General features: G+C 35.7%; 1 protein-coding gene across 1 annotated transcript in view; it reads right to left on the bottom strand.

The window, feature by feature from the left end:
• Positions 1-27,353, bottom strand: part of LOC138695185 (cholecystokinin receptor-like) — a 663,775-nt gene that overhangs the window by 25,591 nt on the left and 610,831 nt on the right. Inside the window, exons 6-8 of the mRNA XM_069819644.1 lie at positions 18,270-18,602; positions 15,075-15,319; positions 5,087-5,259 (exon numbers count right to left, since the gene is read on the bottom strand). Coding sequence (XP_069675745.1) covers positions 5,087-5,259; positions 15,075-15,319; positions 18,270-18,602 — 751 coding nt within the window. The remainder of the gene's footprint in view (positions 1-5,086; positions 5,260-15,074; positions 15,320-18,269; positions 18,603-27,353) is intronic.

Here is a 27,353-nt window from a genome sequence, read left to right as displayed (position 1 = left end):
GTTACATACCAAACCACATAAACTATTCGCTCTAAAAATCTGTTCATGAATCCTACATTGCAGCGTTATTTCACTTCCACCCTGTATTAGAGATGAGTAAAAAAGCTGGAGCAGTTTTTTTGAAACTGTTTCACAACTGAAATTGTTTCGTATCAAAACAGATAACCTGTTCGAAATGTTCCAAAGAGTGTTACACTGCTCCAGTGATCACTTCAACGTTCCACATGGTTCCAAGAGATAAACAGTTCAATTTCTAAACAGTTTCCCTCTTCTTTGCTGTCTGCAAAGGCCACGTGTAGCGCTATCATTGACCTCCAACCGAAAGTAAATAATAATATTATCCATGTTCCAAACGGCCTTCATGTAACAGTAGCCTATGTAGGATCGCGCAATTTAATTGTACGAATCAAATTCCCTAATAAATCTGATATTAATTATTAGCTGTCCATTGATGGAGAATATGTTCATGGTGCCCTAATACGTGGTACATTCATTAAATTCTGAGACTGAGGGCATAGTGGCGGTGTGGTGCACTAGAACGGATAGGTGGCGCCGTGATATGGTACCTTGTCAGTTAGTCTCTCGTCCCAGCATCATACAGTTACGTGCATATAGTGTAAGCAGAACTACGGTCTTTGTTGTGACGGTGATTTGAATGCGCGCGTCGGAACTCGAGTATGTTGCAGTTTGAGCAACGGGCAAACGTCACGTTCTATCAGAAATTAGGCGAAACTGCTATAACCGATCATAACTGGAGACGAAACATGGTGTTTCCTTTACGATCCGCAACTGAAGCGACAATCCGCCACCTGGAAAACGCCATTATTTCCACGACAGAAAAATCCGCAACAAGACAGGTCAAAAGGCAAGGTGATGCTTTAACAGTTTTTTTTATTCAAATCGAATTGTTCACATAGAATTCATCCCACAAGGTGCAACTGTACACAAGATCCTCTACAAAGAGATTCTTGGCCGTTTACGCAATTCAATTCGTCGTAAGCGTCCTGAGCTTTGGCATAGGAAGAATTGGCTGTTGCTACACGACAACGCCCCTGCACATCGCTCCATCCTTGTCCAAGAGGAACTTGCAAGGCAACAGGTCGCTGTTTTGCCACACCCTCCGTACTCACCTGATCTCGCACCATGCGATTTTTTTTCTCTTTCCCCTCATAAAATCAATCCTACGTGGCCGTAATTTTTATGCGGCCGAAAAGGTCATGACTGCCACAAGAGAAGCCGTACGGCATCTTCCTGCCAACATCTTTCAGCGGTGCTTCCAGCAGCTACACCAACGTTGGCAGACGTGCATAGCGGCCAACGGCGACTATATTGAGGGAGGATGTCGATCTGTTTAAGTGTACGCCGTATCACGCGGCATCTTCTGAGACATCCAGATTCTTGTGGGTGCCTACCCTTCAGGCGTCAGTGTCAGAACTTAATGACTGAACCACGTATAGTTTTAATTATTAATATACCGCGAAAAATATCATCGGCTAAACTCTCCTAGGTTATATAATCTATTTTTACTAAAATCGATTCATTTTGAATTGTAGTTATTTACTGTACCCTTAACAGTAACCTACAAAAAATGACTTTAGTTGTCTTAATACACTGAATAGCTGATTTAAGGACGATTCAAGGACTTGGAAACATGTTCCTGAAGCATGAGAGGTTGAAACAGTTTGGACACTTGGAACAGTTGGCACTGATGTTGTAAACATATTCTCTTGAAACTGTTTCTTTGAAACTTATTTTGGAACAGCTTCGTTCATGAAACAATTACAGTCGAAACTGTTTCTTAAAAAGAACAGCTTATCCCATCTCTACTCTGTATATATGTGATGATTGTCCAAGTCCGACAGATGGTCCAGGTAATATTCGTGTCTCCGACGCTGACAGGTGGACCATCCTGTCTCAGCCCTGATAGAGTCGAGTCCCGTTTCGTGGGAATAGTCTGATAAGCCCCAGGGGCCGGAGCACCAGGACCTTCCTGATTAGCCGACACTGACAGGTGGGCCATTCTGTCTCAGCTCTTGATAGAGCCATGTCCCATCCACATACGAGTATTCTAATAAGCCCCAGGGGCCCAGAGCTCCAAGTCTTTCCTAGATCAACATCGGAAACCGCAGTACTCCCTAAATTCACACCAGCCTAATTTTATATTGCATATGATAGCTGAAATGAGGGGGGAAGTGGAAAATGTTGTTGGAATGATAGAGGGAAATGAGTACCTCTAAAGAAACCTCTGCAACGTCTGTTTTATTCACTAAAAATTCGGAAAGGAATACTTTACTGAAAAAGAAAGACATTTTAAAGTGTGCCATGTGAACAAAAGAGAGAAAACAATGTTTTCTACTTGTTATTTAATGACGCTATATCAACAACTGGATTATTTAGCGTCGATGGAATTCGTGATAGAGAGATGGTATTTGGCGAGATGAGGCAGAGGATTCGCCATAGATTACCTGACACTCGCCTTACGGTTGGGGAAACCAACTAGGTAATCCGAACCCACGCTTAAGCGTCACTCCGAATCAGCAGACAAACACGCTACCGTCTGAGCTACACGTAGTCGAGGAACATTCTTAACAAAAAAAAAAAATAGTACGACAACATTTAGTCCAATAAGGTTCATTAAGATCTGTACACAACTTCCGGATGACACTCAAATAGCCAAACTGAATTTTCTGCGAATTATTTTTAATTATTTTGTAGCCTACATGCCAATTAACAAAGCAAGAAATACGCACATCAATAAATTTGTTAGAAAATGTAGGCATAAGAAAGTTCGCCTAAAGCCAACCCTGGACAATTGATACTTAACCCTCCCCCCACGAATCAAGACACATTTTTTCTTTATTTTTAAAGTTGAATACAATTCTAAACTTCAAAAAAAGTCACTGAAATGAGGAAAAAATGCTGAAAAAATTCTGCAGGTTACAGTTAGGGCACAAATGCAGGTATACTATACTATACGTTGGGTCTCTGAACATACATCTTATATAATTTTTTTACCCTTAAAAAATAACGTTTACTGTGTACTTACGTCGAAAGCATATCTTTCTCACGGCGCTTTGGCGTTGAGTTGCTTGTCGCCATTTTCATTTACAAATAATAGAAACACGCATTGCAATTATTGAATCGATCTTCTTGTGCTCCCTGTGAGTCCCAAGAGATGTCAGGAGCTTGACAAGCACAGAAGAAAAGCGATCGATAACGATTCCATCTAGTGGAAAATTTGAAACTAAATGCATATATGAAGTATAGTATACTATACTTCAGGGCCCAGGAGGGTATGACCTGCTAATGAATATACGTTCAATAGAGTTTAAAGCACGAATGGCCGTATAGGCTCGTGCGAAGGATCTTGTGTACATGAGTTCGTATAATTGTGTATCAATAAACGCACTTCGTTCAATCATTCATTCATTCAATAGGATAGGAAAATCTGTAGAAGACGAGAAAAAGCGGGTTTCGCTGGATGAAAGCACTAATGCTAGTGGCCGGTACGTACCGAAGATAAAGTGAAAAATATATTTTTTTGTTGTTTCTAATACTTGTTAACACATTGATTTCTGAATAAAGAGAACTACATGACCATTAGAAACATTTCCAAATATGCTATGTGTCTTTTATGGTCAAATGTTATCACGCGGAACAACATACAACAAATTACAACAATGTTGCGTTTCAATATACTTAGAATATAATAATGATTATATTTCGTAATTCAACGCAATGAATATTAAAGGAACAACGAACGAATAAAATATGACATAGTATTAGTATTATAATATCTGTATTTTATGTTTTAATTATAAATACGTATATACAAGCATGTAGAACGTCGCAACTTGTGTCTATATTATGTAAATTTATTAAAGTAACGGTTTTGAATAAAGCTACATTAGAAACATGGACATTACAACGAAGTAAAGAGAAGTGAAAAGAAGCATTTCAAATGTGGATATGGAAAAGAATGGAGCGTGTGAAATGGAGAGAGTAAGAAATGAAGCTGTGTTGGAAAGAATGTATGAAGAAAGAATGATGCTGAAACTGATCAGAAAGAGGAAAAGGAATTGGCTGGGTCACTGGTTGAGAAGAAACTTCTACTGAAGGATGCACTGAAAGGAATGGTGAACGGGAGAAGAGTTCGGGCAGAAGAAATCAGATGATAGACGACATTAAGATATATGGATCATATGCGGAGACAAAGAGGAAGACAGAAAATAGGAAAGACTGAAGAATGCTGGGTTTGCAGTGAAAGACCTGCTCTTGGGAAGAACACTATGAATGAATGAATGAATGAATGAATGAATGAATGAATGAATGAATATTTACTGGAGACCTACTAGAAATATTAATTTGTAAATTTATATATAATATTTTTCACGTGACTGTACAAGAAACAGTATATTCCTCGTCCAACCATTCATTCCAGTCCACAATTAAAAGACTAATGATTATGCTACCTTTGCACGGTCAAAATACCGCGGCCCTTCAAAATTAATCAGTGGGCAGGTCATATTTAATATTGAAACTATTTTAATTTATTGATATTTAATTATTTTATTGAAATTTTTTATTAAATTATTATTTATTTGTACGATCAGTATGTTTGTAGCAGGAGCACAGATACCCCATCTCCACCCTTTTTCTATACAGCAGAATGGTTCGTGCTCCGTTAACACAGTGAAACAGTGCCAGTAGCCGAGCTCTACTTAATTTCCCTGGCCTGATCTGTACTCGAAATCGGACCGCTATGGTGGAAGTCTCAAGATCTAGACCACTAAATCACTGCAGGGAGTTTTCTCTGTTGTGTTACGAGCTTTAACACGGCAATTTAATCCACATTTGCTTTACATTAACCTATAAATGAGACTATAATATTTCAGTGAAGTTACTACAAAAACAAGTATGAAATTTCTTGTCCAGTGTCACATGGAGTTTTATAGATCTTTTATTCTTGAGAGACACTCTTTTAAAGGAGCACTCAGTAGGTAAACGGGTCGATATACAGGGAGCGCAAAACCCAATATTACCGTGTTGTCTGCTTTAAGTTGGGAGAGCATGCCTTGCTTCTTACCGGATCTCGCCCCCACACTGGCTCTGCCGGCGAACACGGTGGAGTCATTCCCGGACACATCCGAATTGTTGTTAGCGCCCAGACCGCCGAGCGCTGCACCGTCTCTCTGGAGACCGCCCAGACGAGACGACCGAAGAGCCACTACGTCACCGCAGCAACAGCAGCAGTACATGCTGAAAGCAGAAACAAAACAAAGGATCTTCAAATCCAACATTTTATAAGCAGATTGTAACAAGGCTCTGCCAGTGGATTTTGCATGCTTATTTGTTTGTGCGTAAAATTTTGAACAAACTCTCTTGAATAAGAGAACAGGAATAAGAGGGCGGTATTTAAATTAAAATAGAATGAAATCATAAATAGAGAATAATACTAGAATTACCAACTCTAGAGGACGGAAATTCAGGACACACTAAGTAAAATAAAAACGCACATAATAATAATTATTATTTATTTATTTCATCTGGCAGAGCTAAGGCCAGTAGGCCTTTTCTTCCGCCCAGCCAGACTCTAATTCTAATTGAATACAATTGGTTATATAGTTATTACATTAATATCTAGACCATAAAACAACATGAAAGTAAATAATGAAAGTTGGATAAGTAATGTTAGTGTGACAATAATAAGCATTGGTAAAAATAGTGATGATAATAATAATAATAATAATAATAATAATAATAATAATAGTAATAGTAATAATAATGAGATAATTTAAATATTTATTCTGTGATATATATATAAACATTAAACATTGAGAAACCTGAAACAGCTATTATTGTTAACAAGAATTTCTAGAAAAATATTTCGTTAGTCTATTCTTAAATTGGTTTGATGTCTGACAGTCCCTGACATTGCTCGGTAGGGAATTCCAAAGCCGAGGAACAGCCACAGTGAAAGAAGATGAATATGAGGATGTTCGGTGGGAGGGAATGGATAACATTGAGGAGTGTTGTGATCGTGTGTCTAGGTTATGATGGGTGGATAAATTTTGAAAACGAGATGCAAGATGGACAGGAGTGATGCAATATATGAAAGAGAAGGGAAAGACGGTGGATTTTCCTACCAGCTTCTAGACGGAGCCAGGACAACATTTCGAGGGATGGTATTACGTGATGAGCCCGGCTCTATGTAAATACACTTGCATTTTGACGCTCAATTACAATTGCCTTCGTGTTATTATTTGATTGTAGCGGTGTACCCCATATTAAAGAACATGCCATAGGTCTGTACACATTGAAAAGCACAGGGGTTGATAAGTATACAGGTCTCTACACTCACTACATTAACATTGTTTGAAAGAATACCTTGTTGCTTCCTTTGTTTTTGTTTATTAGTTCTTTGTTTGTTGAAATAAAATAAAAAAATTCTCTACATGACATAATAAAGTTCGTCTCTACTAAAGTTATGATTTTACAAGTTCTGGCCTCATCCGGTTCCTCTCGTCAGTTCAGATATTCATTTTTTTTAACTCGCTCCACATGAGCATTGCTAATTGGAAGAGCATGTATGTGTTGAGCAATTTTCTTTAAGTTTTGCACACTACGTGTCTTCAAAACAGTGTCCCAGTGTCTTTCAGTATCGGCATTATTTCCTTCAATAGGCAATACTCCAGTTCTATATTAACATGCAATATATTCACATTTTCAGCAAGGACACTGAATGTGAAAGTATCGTTAATGCTTAGAAAAGTGATTTTCTTAAGAAGTGAAGAATCTTAAACAAACCATTTTTGCAAATAGTCAGTGGCCATCTGATACACATTCAGAGTTTCCTTCTTGAAGAGATGCACATCAAAATCACTCAAGTTATTCAAATGCTGATTTACTACCAACCCATGTCATCAATGAGCGCCACGAACTCACTTCTGTGTTCTATCCAAAGACTTATAATATTTACAACCTCTTTGCTTCTATTCAACAAAATATATATCGTATAATTATAAAATATCTTTGGTAGCCATTGCAAACTACGTCGGATCTCTAATAATGAAACATCAATATGAAATTTCAGAATATATTGCAATGAACAAAATTCCGGACATTAAGCGTCCTGAAAATAACTAAACTTTTTTCTTACATAGAGGACTGATTTCCTGATAATCCGGAAAAATTTCGGACGGTTGGCAATCCTAAAGAATACGCATAGAGGAATGGTTGTCGGTGCTATACTGAGTGCTATACATATCATTAAATCCTAACATCTCGGGCTTGATTTCGGATTTTAAAGGTGATAAAAATTTTTAATATACCAAGTTAGCTTCATTCTGAAAATAAATAACACTCGGAAGGCCCATATCGGAGACGAAAAAAGCAGCATTTGAACCAACAGCTGGGAATGCCTATTGCCTTTGTACGTGGTAATTGGGGTCTAATCCGGAATTCGCCTTCATTTAACTCCAAGTTACTTACATACAGTTGAGTAAAATCACGGAAGAAATCTCAACCAGAGTGGTCGGCATCGGGGTTCGAACTCCGGACGTCTCGAATGATGATCCAGAAAATACGTTTCTGTTCTTAAATTAATTGAAGGAAAAGGACAGACATGAAACTAACTCTACAAATGAAGACGTAACAGTAAATCTATTATTAATAGCAAGCTGCAAGCTAGTGTCGAGCATTTCAGGCGCTATGTTCGGTTCAAGTTTGTCGAGCGTGACAAGATCCGAAGTCTGCTTTAAAGAAGCGGTTCTGTCTAGCTCGCTCGAACTTGTCACTTCCTTTCCAGCCTTTCATGCTTTTATCTGCGTAAAGATTTTAGGACAAATTTCATCAAGTTCTGTATCGTTGCAAGTAGGCCTATAGACAATTTTGTTTCAAATGTATGGTTAAACATTAACAGGAATATAATACAAATCAATCTCAATATTTTTTTAATGCATGGTAGTGTTTACTAAACGAACTACCGACAGAAAGTATAATTTATATTCTTCATATAAAATTCAAATCAATCCAAGTTGCTCAGCAGTAGTAAATTTTTGACGGATGATGAAAGTCGAATAACATGAACAACATACTATAAAATAATTTCCATAAAAATAATCGTTTCATTTTCACACTATACATCATTATAATTTATAATATCCAAACTGTCTACAAACAAAGTAGGTCTATTAATTTTCATACTGCACATTATTTTATTTATAATATTCAACCTGTTAATAAATAAAATGAATTATTTCATTTTCATGCTACACATTATAGTCGTACATGACAGAGACTATTTTCGGTTAATTTTATCGAGTATGGCAAGTTCGATGTACGCTCTGCAGGAGGAGGCCTGTTATTTATTTATTTATTTATTTATTTATTTATTTATTTATTTACTTGTTTGTTTGTTTATTTATTTACTTATTTAATTTATTTATTTATTTATTAACTAATTAACTTATTTATTTATTTATTTATGTATTTATTTATTTATTTATGTATTTATTTATTTATTTATTTATTTATTTATTTATTTAACCTGGTACAGATAAGGCCATCAGGCGTTCTCTTCCCCTCTACCAGGGGATTACAACTGCATATTAAGAATACAATTACAATCAATATTAAATTTACAAATACAATAAGAATCAAAGTACTAAAAGATTAACTGATTAATAAAAGCTAGACAATTTATTGTAAAAGTTAAGAAGAGAGAAGCATTTCTTTTATTGATTAAGTAAAAATTAAACCTACTCTACGCAGTAAGAAAATGCTTAGTAAGTTTGATTTTGAACGCTACTAAATTCCGGCAGTCTCTGATGTCACTGGGTAGGGTATTCCACAAGCGCGAGAGCGAGATTATGTATGATGATGACTACGATGATGTCTTATGTGTTGGTATGGCTAGTATACGGCTATTTTGCGTGCGTGTGAAGAGATTATGATATGATGACAGGTAACTGAAACGGGAAGGAAGGTAGGTAGGTAGGTGTAGAAGTGTGAAGGACTTGGAAAAGGAGAACAAGAGAATGAAAATTTCTACGCTCGTTAAGACGTTGCCAGTTTAGAGTTTGGAAGGATGGGGTAATGTGGTCAGCGCGACGGACATCGCAGACGAAGCTAACACAAGAATTATGAACACATTGTAATTTTTGCGACTGGTTGACATTGAGGTCAGTCAGTAGAAAATCACAATAATCGAAGTGGGGCATTGCCAGTGTTTCCACTAGTATTTTCTTGAGTGATAGCGGAAGGAATTTTCGAATGCTGTTTAAGGAATGTAGTATGGAAAGCACTTTTTGGTAATATGGGTTACTTGGTTATTCCAGTTTAAATGCGTATCAAAGTAAACTCCAAGGTTTTTAACACATGAAGCAAAAGGGATTATTGTGTCTTTTAACTTGACTGGAAGAGCAGGAGTAATATTGCATAATAGACGTTGATGTCCCACTAGGAATGCTTGTCATGTTTATTCGCCAATGTTAATAAAATATATTTTGCTGTTCTCCTATCCTAACCCTTCATGTTTTAAACCGCTTAAGGATTTGAGCACATCCGTAACTTGCGATTAGTTTTTCATATGGAATAAGACGAAATTTCTAATGTTTTGATTTCCTCTCTCATGTTTGAACATTGCACAATATTAGCCGATACTATGAACTTATTATATCCTTTTTTAAATACATTTTGTTTCGGAATATATACTGTATTTCTTTCACGTGTTAAAATTAGGTACCTTGTTGTTGACTAGTTTCAACCTGTTGTAGGTCATCTTCAGAACTGGGTGTTCCTGGTTTTCGCGCCTTCTGATTGTGCTTCCTGTGGGGGTGTGTTCGTGTAGTGTAATGTGGAGTCAACTTTTGTTTGATTTATTTATAATTTTTGCGAATGTTTAATCGTAACAATAACAACAAAAATTACCTATAATCATTACCACGCGTAACTTCGCAAGATATGTGCCTGATATCATCACGCAGCTAAAGCATAAGTTAAGGGCGCAGGGAGAGGAAGGAACTAAGGAAAAGGGCACCGAACATATATAATGAAGGGGAAAGGTTGAAAAAACGCAAAGCGAACTTCGATTCTACAAAGACTCGGCAAACATGAACCGAACATAAGGCCTCATATCGGTTTTCAACAGACTCTGTTATTTTAATTGTTTAATTGCACGGGATTTTTGTTAGCGCTTTTAAATATTCAATTACTTTTATACACGTTACTTTTTATTATTGAACTTGTCTGAAAAAAATTAAATCTCTAAAATGAATGTGAAGTGACTTATAAAATATTTATTTAAGCTAAAAGACCGCCACAGTTAATTTTTATTCGTAGCAGCTATTGTTGTTGTAATGTCGAAATATGCAATTATGAGTTTCTTAAAATGTTTCTTGTCTTATTTGATAAATAAATAAACAAATAAGCGAATAAATAAATAAATAAATACATAAATATAAGATCAGCTTGAATTGCTGGTTATTTAATTCGTTTTTCACTCGAACAATGGTGAAAGATTTGAAAAAGAAGTTCTTGTGAAATTAAAATATTTTTCTTGACTTTTGAATAACGCTATACATAAAGGTTTTGTGATATTAATTGCTGACGGAAGAAAACCGTGTTGTTCTAATGCTTCAATGAAGTGAAGTTTTGTTTTAGAATTATAACAAATGTCTTTAGTATGCAATCCAGAGAATGGAAGTTCACCTCCTTATTTTGGTGCATATTAAATTACTTCATTTGTATGTATATCAAATAATTGCTCAAAAAATTACCTGTAAACAGTAATAGCATTTTCAACATAGTATTTAAAAAATACAGAAAATTTGTAAAACTCGTGAAAAGTATAGGGCATTAATGTGAATATGTGTGCCATATTGGTGAGGCAGTTTCCTGAAATAAAGAAATAGCGTGTTTTTTAATGCAAAGTAACGGTGAATTAGACTATTCTGCCACGCATTCTAGAAAAAGAAAGTACGATACTGAATTGAATGTCTGACTTCAAACGGTAGTGTTAAATATCAGTCTTCGACAATAGATATTTTCCTGCTAAATTATATATATATATGCCTATGAGAAAGGAATATTCATATATAATTTACAGATAGTTCAGTTAGCTGTAGAAAGTTTACAGTCAATTTAGTTCATAACAGCACCCAACCAGAAACCTTGAAAGTGATGGAGGTTTTTCCTTCACAACATTCATGCTACCTTTTGCTTTAGTTCCCATTATGGCATCTCTCTCGCTTAAAAGCCAACCTTCATCCCTGGAGAGTCTTATAAACATAGAAGTTTTGTCTGAAGTTCGTAAAGTTTATATTAAGTGTGACAGAATTTTCTTCACTCAACTGTCCACACTAGAAAGAATGGATAGTCGCAGTATGTCCGAAGAAATGTGTTCCCAGTTAAGGATAAATTGTATTCTTTAAGAGCTGAGTGCCACTTCAGTTTTTCAGTTTTTGCTGTGTCGTTTAAAAGCTCTTCTTTGTGCAGTACGTTAGTGGTTGGTTACCAATGTCTCTAGACATTTTACTTAGACCAGTCATGTTAAACTCAGTGCCACCATACACCTACACAAGCACGATACCACACTCGGGGTAGGTGTCAATTCAATTGTAACTAATAAGGCGGCATATTTAGTGTTCTGCGACCGATCATATAACATTAGGGATTAGGAAAACTTCTAAATCATATTGATCATCATTAATAATAAGAAAAAGGGTAGAAATTGATAAGAGAAGAGTAAAAAATTAATAATAATAATAATAATAATAATAATAATAATAATAATAATAATAATCCATGGCGCTACAGCCCACGGAGGGCCAAGAACGACCAGCCGGCTGTTGGGCTCACGGCCACATGCCGAAGCAGAGGTGGATGATCATCCAACCAGAGTGGAGGTATCGTGTGGTTAGCACGATGAGCCCCTCAGCCGTTATAGCTGGTTTATGTAACCAGATTTCGCTACCTATCGTAGCTTCCCAAGTGCATCACGATGCTGGGTGTGCACCGGTCCCATACACTGGCCGAAATTTCATGAGGAAATTTCTACCCCTATGAGGACTCGAATCAGCGCGCATTCCGTAAAGTGAGTCCTAGGCAGGATACAGGACGCCACGGCGCGGGATAATAATAATAATAATAATAATAATAATAATAATAATAATAATAATAATAATCTATACTAATAATAAATCTGTAGCCAAAATTTTTCTGGTAATTTTCGATTTTCCAAAAATAATTGGTGTTAACATGTATAATTAACCATCCTGAAACCGAAAATCGCTTTTTTGAAATTTTTGTTTGTATGTCTGTCTGTCTGTATGTTTGTTACCTTTTCACGCGATAATGGCTGAACCGATTTATATGAAAATTGAAATATAAATTAAGTTCGTTGTAACTTAGATTTTAGGCTATATGGCATTCAAAATACTTTATTTAATAGGTAGGTTATAAGGGGGCTTGAATTAAATAAATCGAAATATCTCCCTTATTATTAACTTTTTTTTTAAATTTTGCATAACAAAAGTTTCTTTAAAAATGATTTCTGATACCTTTCAGTCCAAGCAAAATTTTGATGGGACCAAATTGCACCAAAAACGGATGTTCTCTGAACCAAATGATATTTTAATTATTTGCATGTAATAACAATTAAGAAATATGTTAAAGGAATTATCATTGCACTAAATGAGTGGTCTGTGGATAAAAATGATCGTATTTTAATTAGTTAAATAGAATTTAAATTAAGTGACATATTAAACGATTTATCCTTCTATCAAACACGAATGTTCCCTGGACCAGATGTCCTATTTTAATTATGTAATTACTTTATATTTATTTCTAACAAGTGCAGCGGAGCGCACGGGTACAGCTAGTAATAATAATAAAATAATAAAGAGCATATCAGTTCACACATTAAAATATCGGTATTTGAAGACTTGAAACTTTAAATGAAAAACTAAACAATTATTTCACTAACATTTTACACTAATTAATAATTTAATTTACTTTTTCAAATTTTATTTTGTTGAGGAAGCATATCTCAGCTGACACCTGCAACCTTTTCGCATTCACCAGTCTTTCAATGTTTGGCATCAATATAATTTGAAACTAGAACAACTCGTTCTTCTCCATCAAATCCTCCATTGTCCGCCTGGTGTTTCAACTCGTAATGTCGTTGTATATTGTACTTTCTTATAACGAAATACTGTTTGCATAGTGCGCATTGTACTCTAGTCAAAAAGTTTTGCATATAAGACCCATATCAGAGAAAAATGTATTGTATCTTGCCTTTTAATGATCTTTGAAACAATTTCCAATGTGTTCACCTTTTGAAACACTAAGTCAGTTCGTGACAAGCAACAGTTCAAACGGACAATGCAACACCTTATTTCAAGTGGAGCCGTTTATCACAAAGCCTTTTTACAGCTAAGAGAACAATCCTCAGTTCTTACAAATATATTCTGTTTCAGACGCTGTTAGGTCTAACCAAGCTTGAAAGCAGAATTAATTGAACAACTCCAGAGTGTATTGCATGGTAATAACAGTTACATTCATACTTCTAAAAGAAACTTTGAAAATAATTCAGGAGCAACCGACTTATAACTTAGAATAAATTAATTAGGCCTATTCATTAATAATAACTAGACAGTGGATGCGGGATGACTTATCGTTGAATGTAGGTGCACATTTACTATATGTTACATTTTTTTCATGCAGACTATTGGCTCAACAGGTTTTAAACGTAATCAGACGACGTCAACATGCTACTGTATCTCTGTACAGTCAGAAGGAAAAGAAAAATAACGTACTGTAGTACATACCTTGCAAGTTCAGTCCTCGTCATCATTGATGCAATTACCAGCGTTGCAGTAAACGACGATATATTCTCGTAAGTTGTCGAAGCTGAATCGTCTTCGCCTATCGCTTAAATAGTTTTTGTATCAAGAGAATTTCTGAAGAAAAAATCTAAAATGGGGATCATTCAATTTCTTTAGAGGAATATTTGCACTGAGCATCATGTTGCACGTGTCGTTTAGACCCGCACAACTAAATGATGATGATGATGATGATGATGATGACGATGATGGTTCCTCAGATTTCATTTCAACGCATTTCCTGTGCGATGTAATGTTGTAATGTTTCTTTATAGTCTGAGTTGTTTTGGTTTTTATTTCAATTTTACTTACATTACACACGATATTGTCTTCGTTAATACATAAAATGTCACTCTCATACTTCTTAATTACATTTCGTATCTCTAAGCGAATTTAACGTTTTGACTTCGACATTATGAATGGATCAGCACTACAATATTCAACTCGTACTAAATATTGAGCAGGATAACACAACTGCACACATTGCGTTGCAATGTGGACCGGGGTTCCTTCGTTATATACGCTGCTGTACTCGCCAGGTACACAAAAGACGAACGACGCGGCATGTGCCATATACTCCGATACGAAACAACTTCACTTTTCCTTAAGTCATCCAGCATACACTGTCTGATAATAACAAAGCTGTATTTGAAAATATAACAGATTTAAGGCAATGCTATTTATTTATAACAAGACGCGAAGCGAAGCGCACGGAGCGCACGGGTATGGCTAGTTAATTATATAAATAACTGAATTATATTTAAAGGCCATTTACATATTTTTGGACAATGTGTTCTTCAAAATGTAATGGCAAATGTAAACCTACGCATCTGGAAAAGAAACAACTATAATTTTTCTGAAGTTCTTCTTGTGAGAATATTGGTAAATATATCAGGTAGGGCACATTTCCTTCGAATATTTTTCAATTCCACGTTAATCTTATTTCACCAGAGAGCTTCATTACAGTCATACTATTAACTTCCTTCTGAATAGCGTTTGTCTGTAGTATAAAAATGATGTTCTATTAAATACAGACTCGCGTCTTCTTTGTGGAAAATGTTCATGCAATTTAAACTTACATTCATTAAACGAGAGATTGTTACATTCAGGGTGACACACTGAAATAACTGGACTGTCCGAAACTTATGCAAACAACAGCAAAAACGACAATACTGAAATTGTTTTCCTTACCTCCAGCATCTGTAACAGTCGAAAACTCCAAGAAACGCCTGTCTAAACTTCCTATTCATGAAACAGTAGGTGATGGGATTACAGCACGAACTAATGTAGGCGAGAAGTTGGACTAGAGAAACACCCGTGCTACCGACGGTGCTATACACTGCTTCAGGGTTGAAGAGGTACCACGTGTTGAGCACGTGTAGAGGCGCCCAGCACACGAAGAACTCCGCCACCACCACAAAGAGCATGCGGATCACCTGACAAAAAAAAAAACAAAATAATCACTATGTAATAATGAAATAATTCTACAAAACAATAGTATTACTACTAGTAACAGTAGAAGTTGTAGTACTAGTTGTGTAGTAGTAGTAGTAGTAGTAGTAGTAGTAGTAGTAGTAGTAGTAATAGTAGCAGTAGTAATAGTAGCAGTAGTAGTAGTAGTAGTAGTAGTAGTAGTAGTAGTAGTAGTAATAGAAAAGTATTATTAGTACGTATCAAAACTGTAACTATGAAAATAAAGAGCGATAATATCCCTAACATGGCTTTCTCCGAGATGGAAAAAAAGCTGTGAAGCTTTTGCCATAAATGTGGGGCAAGTAGAAGGGCCACGTTATATTACTGGTTGTTCTATGTGGTTGTGAAACTTGGACTCTCACTTTGAGAGGGGAAGAGAGGTTAAGGATGTTCGAGAATAAGGTACTTAGGAAAATATTTGGGGCTAAGAGGGATGAAGTTACAGGAGAACTGAGAAAATTGTACAACGTCGAACTGCAGCATTTTATTGTTCACCTGACATAATTACTTACTTACCGGCTTTTAAGGAACCCGGAGATTCATTGCCGCCCTCACATAAGCCCGCCATTGGTTCCTATCCTGAGCAAGATTAATCCATTCTCTATCATCATATCCCACCTCCCTCAAATCCATTTTAATATTATCTTCCCATCTACGTCTCGGCCTCCCTAAAGGTCTTTTTCCCTCCGGTCTCCCAACTCACACTCTATATGCATTTCTGGATTCGTCCATACGTGCTACATGCCCTGCCCATCACAAACGTCTGGATTTAATGTTCCTAATTTTGTCAGGTGAAGAATACAATGCGTGCAGTTCTGTGTTGTGTAACTTTCTCCATTCTCCTGTAACTTCATCCCTCTTAGCCCCAAATATTTTCTCAAACACCCTTAACCTATGTTCCTCTCTCAAAGTGATAGTCCAAGTTTCACAACCATAAAGAACAACCGGTAATATAACTGTTTTATAAATTCTAACTTTCAGATTTTTTGACAGCAGACTGGATGATAAAAGCTTCTCAACCGAATAATAACAGGCATTTCTGTGTTTAATTTCCTCCCGAGTATCATTTATATTTGTTACTGTTGCTCCAAGATATTTGAACTTCTCCATCTCTTCAAAAGATAAATTTCCAATTTTTATATTTCCATTTCGTACAATATTCTCGTCACGAGACATAATCATATACTTTGTCTTTTCGGGATTTACTTCCAAACCTATCTCTTTACTTGCTTCCAGTAAAATTCTCGTGTGGATTTTCTCCTAACATATTCACGTCATCCGCATAGACAAGCAGCTGATGTAATTAGGAATCACCTGACATAATTAGGAATATTAAATCCAGACGTAACCTGAAAGTTAGAATTTATAAAACAGTTATATTACCGGTTGTTCTGTATGGTTGTGAAACTTGGACTCTCACTTTGAGAGAGGAAGAGAGGTTAAGGGTGTTTGAGAATAAGGTGTTTAGGAAAATATTTGGGGCTAAGAGGGATGAAGTTACAGGAGAATGGAGAAAGTTACACAACACAGAACTGCACGCATTGTATTCTTCACCTGACAAAATTAGGAACATTAAATCCAGACGTTTGTGATGGGCAGGGCATGTAGCACGTATGGGCGAATCCAGAAATGCATATAGTATAAGTTGGGAGACCGGAAGGAAAAAGACCTTTGGGGAGGCCGAGACGTAGATGGGAAGATAATATAAAATGGTTTTGAGGGGGATTGAATATGATGGTAGAGACTGGATTGCCCTCACACTTAAGCCGCTTGGGTGAGCCCATTGTACTACTCGGAGTGGAATGGTGTGAATGTCCTGAGGCCTCCAGTACTAAAGATTCCTCTGCGGGTTGCCTCCCAACTCCCCCACAGATTACAGAATCCCTTTACCTTTCCGCATAGGCAACTTTATGGTCCACCAACGTCGTGTCTCGCATGCTACCATAAGTCACTGTACATAGCACAGCGACTGCACGGAGATGGTAAAATTACGAGGTGCAGTGGAAGTTCTTAAGTTCGATAGAAAACAAATATGACATACTATAGTTGGACTGCTTAAGTAGGAAAATTAGACACGCCCCTATACGGGCACTAAGAAATGGGTTTGCCATTTGAATGGGAATTGGTTCTGTATCTTGTAGTGATACTTTTGTTAAAGGAAAACAAAATATTTTATTCATTAGGACATCCATATTGATCACTGATTTTGAATTAATGAACTCTTCTTTCTCTATTTGAGAACTGTGCCATTTGTGAGACGGAACTGTCGAAACTCACTGTGGTACTAGAAGCGCAAACACAAGTCTCGGGGCAGGCAGGAAATGCAACTACAGTACTGTATTCGTTGATAGATAACCAATAAGAATTTGTATTCATTTCACCTGCCACACCCACTACCCTTACTGGATTGAAATTTCAATTCTCTTCAGCCGAACTTAGGAGAGTCCACTGTACAACGCCGAAAGTTATCCAGCAATTCTGCTTCAATCGGTTGTGGAAAATTCTCCGAAAATTCTTAACCAGGTAACTTGTCGCAACCAGAATCTTAACCCGCGTCCGCTAGTTGCACATTCAGGTGTAATAATCTTTACTCCACAGTAGTGGATAACAGCATTAAAATAAGTAGGGAATGTTCAGAGGATGTGGTCTGTAGAAGATGATTTATTTTCAAATTACTGTCAAAAGATGGATTCAGAAAGCTAAGAAGCAGGGATATAACTTAAGTTGTTTTAAAAGGTTTCAGGATTCTTAAAAATGAAGTTATAAAAATTGTACATAATATGTGGCCAGGAAAGTGAAATGAATAGGATATTCGGAAAAAGATAGTAACTTTGGATTAAAATACAGGCTGAAAACCACAAACACAAGATCACAATTCAACCACCATGAAGGTGTAAAGCACAACTTCTCTACCTTCTTCTTAGCCTCGATGCTCTTGTCCATGTAGTTGGAGCGAATAGCGTGTCTGGTGAAGGTGTACGTGTTGGGCGATTCCCCGGGCGGAATATTGACGTCTTCTCCGTCCACTGTGGCCCCGGCGCCTCCGAGGTCCTTGTCATCCCTGCAGGCAGCGCCGTTCCCGTTGCTGGAGCCAATAAGCCGAGAAGTCTCGGGGGAAGTATTATAGGTCCCGGCACTTGTAGCTGTGGGCAGCGGGGCGATGGTCACGGACTTGCTCGACGATAGAGAGCCTGGTCGCTCCCGATACCGGGACTGAGAGTTGCTGCTGGACGATGGCAAACGCACCTGAAGCATACAAATGATACACTGAATATTTATTTTATTCCGATGGAAAGAAATATATCTCTACATAGGTGCTCTCAATGGCCAGGTGGTTTCCATTTTATCTTTGGCTCAAGTAACGCGTTTTCAAATACTACAAAGGGCTCTCAATTTTTCGGACGAGTAAACCGAAACCATGATGTCCTCCGGAAAATAAGTGAAGTTCCTATGTTGCACCAAATCTGTGGTATAAAACAGGACCCTAATAACATCTCACCTATTATTATTATTATTATTATTATTATTATTATTATTATTATTAGTAGTAGTAGTAGTAGTAGTACTAGTATTTATTTATTTAACCTGGTAGAGATAAGACCATCAGGCCTTCTCTGCCCCTCTACCAGGAGATTCCAACTGTAATATGAAGAATAAAATTACAATTAGTATTAAATTTACAATTACAATTACAAATAAAATTACAATTAGTATTAAATTTACAATTACAATTACAATAAAAATCAAAGTACGAAAATATTACCTGACTAATTAAAGCTAGATAATTTATCATAGAAAAACAAAGGATATTTTATATTTACTGAATTGCAAATTAAACCTAGAATAACAAAATTGTACAGTGATGAAATTACTGGATATTGAAATATTCTGTGATAGATTAAGGAAACTATTTACAAGAAATCAATTACTGACCAAGTGTCTAGTAAGTTTGCGTTTGAATTCAATTTTATTTCGACAGTCCCTGATGCTAGCAGGTAGCGAATTCCAGAGTCTTGGCAGGGCTATTGTGAAAGAGGTTGAGTATGAGGAGGTGCGATGGGATGGTATTGTTAGTATTGTTTCATGACGACAGCGTGTGTTCAGATTATGGTGGGAAGAAAGGTATGTGAAGCGAGACGACAGGTACGAAGGAATAGAAGAGTTCAAGATTTCGAAGAGAAAGAGAATTGAATGTAAATTTCTTTTCTTATCTAGTTTAAGCCAACCTATTGCTTCCAGGGATGGGGTAATACGATCATATTTACAAACATTGCTTACAAAACGTACACACATTATTATTATTATTATTATTATTATTATTATTATTATTATTATTATTATTATACAGATTTCTGCCTAATAACTCCGAGTATAACTATGATAAAAATGCGAGCACTTTAAATGTCGAAGCTTGTATGCTAGACGTCATGATCTCGATTATTTATTCTTATGTAAGGTCCTTAAAGGTGACATTGTCAATCTTTCTGAAACAGTGTCAGCCTTCGTATTCCTATGAAGGACATGAGACATCACAAACTCTTCTACATTAGAAATTCTAAATCTTCCTCGCCGGTCTCCAGATGTATTAAAAATGCTAATTTACATGTAGGCGATTTCAATCCATTCAATGTATAGAAGTATTAGAACATGAAAATGTCTTTGCTGATATTATTTGCATAATCCTTATACAAAAATTGGTAATACTTTTGTAAGAATCAACTCCTTTCCATAAAATATTATAGTATTAACAATTCTTGTAAATTAATCATTGTAATCTATGTTCTTCATTTTGTTGTTATCTCAATTATTTAATTTGTACCATAGTTGTTCATTTTATTGTATTAATTGTATCATTGTGCTGGACTTATATTGGCCAACGGCTGTTGTCCAGCACATTAATATAAATAAATAAATAAATTATTATTATTATCATTATTTTATATATATTGACAAAAACTACATATAATATTTGTGCTCAACGAAAATGAAATCGAATTGACTAAATAAATTGGAGTATAATGTTAAGAGATTAAGCTTTAATTATTGAAAATGGCACAAATCGAAAAATTAATAAAAATTTAGCATGGTAAATCATACATAGAGGACCAATTATATTAGATTAACTTTACAGTGATTTAATGGATTTATGATGGTTAACTGATTATAAAAAAATTAAAATTTTATGGGGACAAAGAACGGATGAGTTTATCATCATGGGGGTTACCAATATGGAAGCTATGCAACAGAAATGTGAGCAATGGGAAAGATTTATGACCCATGTGTAGCCAGAAAGAAGCGATGCACATAGGCCAATTCTTATTAGCCTATATCAGGAATCCCAAAATTTAACAAATAAAAATTTTATAGAAGAGAAATTTTCATATTAAACACGAGAGTAGAATATTAATATGCGGCTCTATGACACAAATTAATATAAAAATTAGGGAAATGTCTATTTATAATTAAGGTATGACTGAAAGAGAAGGCTAAAATATTGTAAACTTTGGACTTCTGTAGGTTTTAAGTAAAACGTTGGAAGTTTCGTTTTTTCTGCTCATGTTATAATGACTTGGTAGGGTAATGGGAAACGTTTTAGATTTTAAAGTGTCGACCGGTATGAAGAATAAAATGTATTGGCAATTTTTAAATTGAATGTTTATAGTAAGAATAAGGGCGAATATCTCAGAAACAGAAATGTAATAGAACTGCCATTTACTGATTTCATGTACCTATGTATGTGTTTGAGGGCATTAAATATAATATAATATAATATAATATAATATAATATAATATAATATAATATAATATAATATAATATAATATAATATAATACAATACAATATAATATAATATACGAATTTTGATATATTATTTGACAATGCCATTATATTATATTATATTATATTATATTATATTATATTATATTATATTATATTATATTATATTATATTATATTATATTATATACGAGTATTTACTTATTTACAAATGGCTTTTGGGAAACCCGGAGGCTCATTGCCGCCCTCACATATAGTAAGCCCACAATCGGTCCCTGTCCTGAGCAACATTAATCCAGTCCCTACCATCATAATCTACCTCCCTCAAATCCATTTAATATTATCCTCCCATCTACGTCTCGGGATCCCCAAAGGTCTTTTTCTCTCAGGTCTCCCAACTAAAAACACTCTATACTCATTTCTGGATTCGCCCATATGTGATATATGCCCTGTCCATCTCAAACGTCTGGATTTATTATTCCGAATTATATTAAGTAAATAATACAATGCATACAGGTCTGTGTTGTATAAATTTTCCATTATCCTCTAACTTCATTCCTTTTAGCCCCGAATATTTTCCTAAGCACCTTATTCTCGAACACCCTTAACCTATGTTCCTCTCTTAAAGTGAGAGTCCAAGTTTCATAACTAATTATATTATATTAATATTAAGTAAAATTCTAAAAGTAGTTGCTTTGTAGCTCAGTTCGCAGATCACTAGCTTATGACGACCGCGGCCGGAATGTAAATTCTGGCGGTGGCGGAATTTCATTTGTAGTGAATCTATTATTATTATTATTATTATTATTATTATTATTATTATTATTATTATTATTATTATTATTATTATGTATAACTCTGAAACACTTTTTTTCGATGACATGAAATGACATAATATGAAATGAAAAACATGAAGTTGTGTGTGTTGGAGTGAAACTGACAGTGTGCAGCGAAACGGGGGGAACCTGTGAAAATCCTCATTCTCAAATATTATCCACCATAACCATCACTACAACCAGTGTCGAGGATCAAACCGGAGAATTATTAAGCTTGCACTATAACAATAAGCCACCGGATGGCACTGTCAAATAATATATCATAATTCGTAAGCGGGAACTTACCGGACATGTGTTATTAATACGGTATTTCAATCGGTAATTTAACTACGCTGTCTAAACTTCACTGATGTCTGGCATCGATTGAATTAGTGGCAGTTAGAAACCGTAGTTGTATGTAGGCCCTATTAAAAGTTAAAAATTTCACCCAATATACCTGAATGGATTTCTTTTAGGTTACAACAGCTTTGAGGCCCTATTCACAGCACTGAAATGTAACAAAAGCGAACTGAGTCATAAAGACTGGAGAATACATCAGATGAAGCGCGTTCGCTAATTTGTAACTAACAGTTTAGACCGTTCTATTGAACTTGAGCTTGACAAGCTGAAACCACATCACAAGTCTATGTCACAGATAACTGACAAAATTCACGCCATTCACTGTAATTGGACACAATTACAAAGCAAAAGAAAAAGTTCGCGCCACTCACTACTATTGGCCACCACTTTCAACAAAACGGCATTTTTATACCCGAGCGACAATTTTCATTGCTAGATGGTTTATAATTATAGGTAGTTTGAATAATAACTTATAGTACATAAAAATCCATACCGAGAATTCATCATAATATTACCTGACATTTGCTTCAAGCTAGAAAACTCAGATAAGCGCAAACAGGTAATCAGCTCAAGTAAAATTTGAAGTCCAGCCAGTACTCATTCACGACACGAAGCATGAGTTCCACTCGTTAACCCTTAAAAGATGTTGATGACCTTCTGATAATATACTGCTTATTTAATACTATCTGCCTGTGTCATGGTCACGATAAACAGTTTATACGCAATTCGATTAAGAATGTTGTTAAAATAATTTTCAATGGACGAAATTACATTATGAAATGATAGAATGCAAGTTGAATAATTACTATACTAGATAAGCGAATGCGATGTTCAGCTCAACAAATAGTTTTTTTTAAACTTCTTATAAAACGTATCGCGTCTTCATATACTCAAGTTATAACATAGGCTAACTGAAAGTGGAATCTGTATTATCAAATATTCATAGATAGTCATGAATTCGTATCAAGCTGTCTGATAGATTTTGTTTACGACTGCACATTCCTGTACCTCACGTCTACATCATGAATTGCTCTCTCTGTATTCAGTATCTCAGCAAACTATCTTTTTCTAACAAAACTAGTTACTTGACGACGTGGTTGGTTATTTCATGATCACGAAGCAATAATTTATAAAGAGTCTAGACCTACAATGTACAAAGAGTCATTAAATCGAATGTATTTAATATCAATAAGAAGCAATTTCCCCCCACCCTGGGGTGAGAGCGAATCTATTGTAACTGCGAACATTATGCATGGAAACTATCTACTTTACTAACCGTTTTTGACAACGTGGATTCTCTCCTAGCCAGATGACTACATTAAGGTCTGATGCGTCGGCCTCGGTAGCGTAGTTGGTATAGCGCTGTTCTTCTATGCTCGAGGTTGTGGGTTCGATCCGGTCCAGGTCGATGGGATTTAAGTATGTTTAAATGCGACAGCCTCATATCAGTAGATTTACTGGCATATAAAAGAGCTCCTGCAGTTTCGAGAGTCGTTAAATAAACCATAATTTTTTTTAAGGTTTGATGCATACCCAGGTTCTGTATAGCAATCCCTCACGCCCCTAGGCCAGCGCCCCTCCGTGCGTCGGACTTTATCCCGTACGTTTCAGTATAATCTGTGTATTTCGAGGCGGGTCAAAGTCACTTACTAACGTACAAAATGACAAACCATGCACGAGTCATTGAACTGAAAACTGTGAACTGAAGCACTGTTAATTCCGGCTGTCCCCGCTGACTTTAGTTGAGGAGAATGGTCCAGGATTGGGATAAGCACACGTGACATGCATTCCATTGTTTGACCTTGAGACGCCAGTTCGAAATGCACAGACTATAATAAAAACGTAGTCACGCCAAAACCGAACCAGGCAATCACCTCAAGCGGGAATCGAACCCAATCGAGCACAGAACCGAATAAGTCTATGTTAATTAATTAATGTTAAAATTATATGTTTTTTTTATAAAGTAACATGAGTTTTAGGTCAGGAGCTTAAAAAAATACTGCATTCTAGATTGTTTACTTTTAGTATATCCTTACACGCGCAACTAGTAATGACTTGCGAATAAAAAGTATGTTTGTTACAATCTATTGTCCTTTCCAGTTAATTTTCATCACTCAATTCTATGTATTTCGAAAGTACTCCAGATGTAAAAATTATACTGCAGTTACACTTCTCATTAAATAAAAGAAACAGCTTGCCTGGCATGGAGAAAATTCTGGAGCCTAAAGGAAATTTGGCAAAACAAAGGGTTCATCTTGAAACTAAAATCTACAATAATAGAATACATCACTTCAAAATTATTAAATGTCCATCCATGATATAGGGTATTAGGCTATATAGGTAAAAAACATGGGAAGACATAACGGCTCAGTTAGAGAAGCTAATGTACTATGGTAGGAAAGATAATGATTTTAAAATCAAATTTAGGAAATAAAGAACGGGTGTAGGTAAATTTGTCATTTTTAAATCGAACTATGAATATAAATGATTGGAATGACCTACCTGTAGTGGTCTTTGAGGGCTGTTTTTCTTTAAGGAGATTCAAAAAGAACTTAAAATGTTGTGCATAAAGTGTAAATGTTACAAAAGTTACGTTACATTTAACATGTATTTATTTAGCCTGACGAGTTATTCCTTTGGTTTGAATAGTAAACTAGTTCAAAGTAGCTTATAAGCAAAGCTCGGAACTTGGGGACTTGTGTGTCGTGTGCATGAGTAAGGTTACAGGTACAACGTACACAAAGCTCACCCTGCAAGTGCTCAGGGACAGTCGTGTGTACTAAGAAAGTGGTCACATCGAATGACAGGAAGACGGAAGAGGAAACTGTGTCGTGTCGAAGCCAATGACATTCAGATAATTAATTAGAGGTAAACGGTCTCTTTGAAAATAAGAAAATACGTATTATTCGAATGGGTATTGTATACGTTTGAAAATAGATTTCTTAAAATTTAGGTACAGAATTTCGTGGAGGAATTCTGAGGAGATACATTATTTTCTTCGAATGGAGAGTTTATATTTTGTAACTTGTGTCAAACACAAACTAGAGATTGAAAAACGGGCATTCATTGAAATACATTGCAGTCCCTTAAATCGGTGGAAAATTTGTCCATAGCCATGGATCAAGTCGTAGTGGAACCCTCCCTAGTAGTGACATAGAAATTGAAAACTATTTTCGAGACAAATTTAGGATACTTATCTTTCTCAGATACGAGATCAGCTAGCAACTACTGAAAATCGAACAGGAAACAGTGACAGTGGAAACATTCAATACTTTATTTCGGCCTAAGACTTTATAATACAATTACAAACCATTTTCCAAATTTGAAATTTTTAAAAATTGAAGCTTTTAAACAATAAATTTGTAAAATTATCCACGATATAATATAATATTAATAAATGTATTTTTTTACCTTTTATTTCTGTCTACTATATTCTTGTTTTTATTGAATATCACTGACTTCTGCCGAATTGTCAATTTATATTAAATGTGTATTTTTCTCTCTTATTCTCTTTGTTCTTTATTCTTGCTCTTGCGTTGTATTAATTGGTTTGAATTAAGTTACTTACTGTATTTAGTAAAGTATCCTTGTAAATTTTATGTTATATTATTGACTAAGACTACACCGTACACGAGCCTGGCTCTTACGGCAGTGGCTAGAAACATTTTTGTTTTATAAATGTAATTTGTATTCAGTAGGTAGCTAGTTAAAATAAATAAAATTAAAAAATTAATTTTGCTCCCGTCACTTCATGTGACGTGGAAATAAGTTTCTTTCGTTTCAAATCATGTTTAACTAACAGACGAAGAAGGTATGGGTTCGAAAAATATTCGAATGCATGTAGTCATACACTGTAATAAAATATACAGAGCAGAACTGTAAATTTGATATATTTTGCATGTTTATTTATATATATGCTATAAAATTACTTGTTTCAACCTACCATAATATTATCATTATGTTGTTCCAGCCAGGAACCACTTTTATAGCAGACCTTACAGTACCTCTGTGCTGGAAGCGGGAGTTTGTTGACATTGAAGTCCGGTCGCTTAGCCATGTTCAAAGACACAAGTCCCCAAGTTCCGAGCTTTGCTTATAAGAGGATCTTAGACTAGCAATTTTAGGTTAATATAGTTTATAAGTGTGATTCTACGGAATAATAAGGGTGTAATTGTTTGTCTTATCTCAAGTGTTGTATCAGTGAAGCGTGTTGTGTCAGTTAAGTTATGATTTACAGTGGCAGTGAATAGTTTCGATCAGTGATAATTTAAAGTGTCAGTGAAATGTGTCATAGTGTCAGTGTAGTGAGTAAGAAGAAGTGAAGGGAAAGTAGTTTTTTTAGTTTGTTATTTAACGACGCTGCATCAACTACAAGGTTATTTAGCGTCGATGAAATTGGTGATAGCGAGATAGTATTTGGCGAGATGAGGCCGAGGATTCGCCATAGATTGCCTGGCATTCACCTTACGGTTGGGGAAAACCTCGGAGAAACCCAACCAGGTAATCAGCCCAAGCGGGGATCGAACCAGCGCTCGAGCGCAACTCAGACCGACAGGCAAGCGCCTTAACCGACTGAGCCACGCCGGTGGCTGGGAAAGTAGTGAAAGTGTGTTAGTACCAATGTTCATATCATATGTGTGTATTTTTTAATATATACATACACATGAAAATGTGTTTTTGCTCTTCTGTGAAATTGAATTTTTTGACATACTACGAGGTAGACGTTCAACACCATCGCATATGTATAATTGTATGTATATGGTGGTTATACGTTTAATTTAGACTCACTATTACACTCTTACTACGTCATACTACTTTTGACCCATAAAACGTTACGAAAGGACGTATTTCAAACAATCATGGCTACTTATCGCACAATTTTATCGCGTCCCTAGCATTTGTTTAATTTTATCGCGTCCCTAGCATTTGTTTAATTTTATCGCGTCCGTAGCATTTGTTTCTTTGTTTGCCAACATTTGAAACTGCGCTGGTCTGGACGTCAAAAATATATATAAAATTACAAACCACTCCAGTCGATGCACAGCA

Source organism: Periplaneta americana, chromosome 2 (assembly GCF_040183065.1).
Source record: "Periplaneta americana isolate PAMFEO1 chromosome 2, P.americana_PAMFEO1_priV1, whole genome shotgun sequence".
Classification (NCBI taxonomy): domain Eukaryota; kingdom Metazoa; phylum Arthropoda; class Insecta; order Blattodea; family Blattidae; genus Periplaneta; species Periplaneta americana.
The sequence above is the reverse complement of the archived record's forward strand: the minus strand, read 5'-3'. Positions and strand labels throughout refer to the sequence as shown.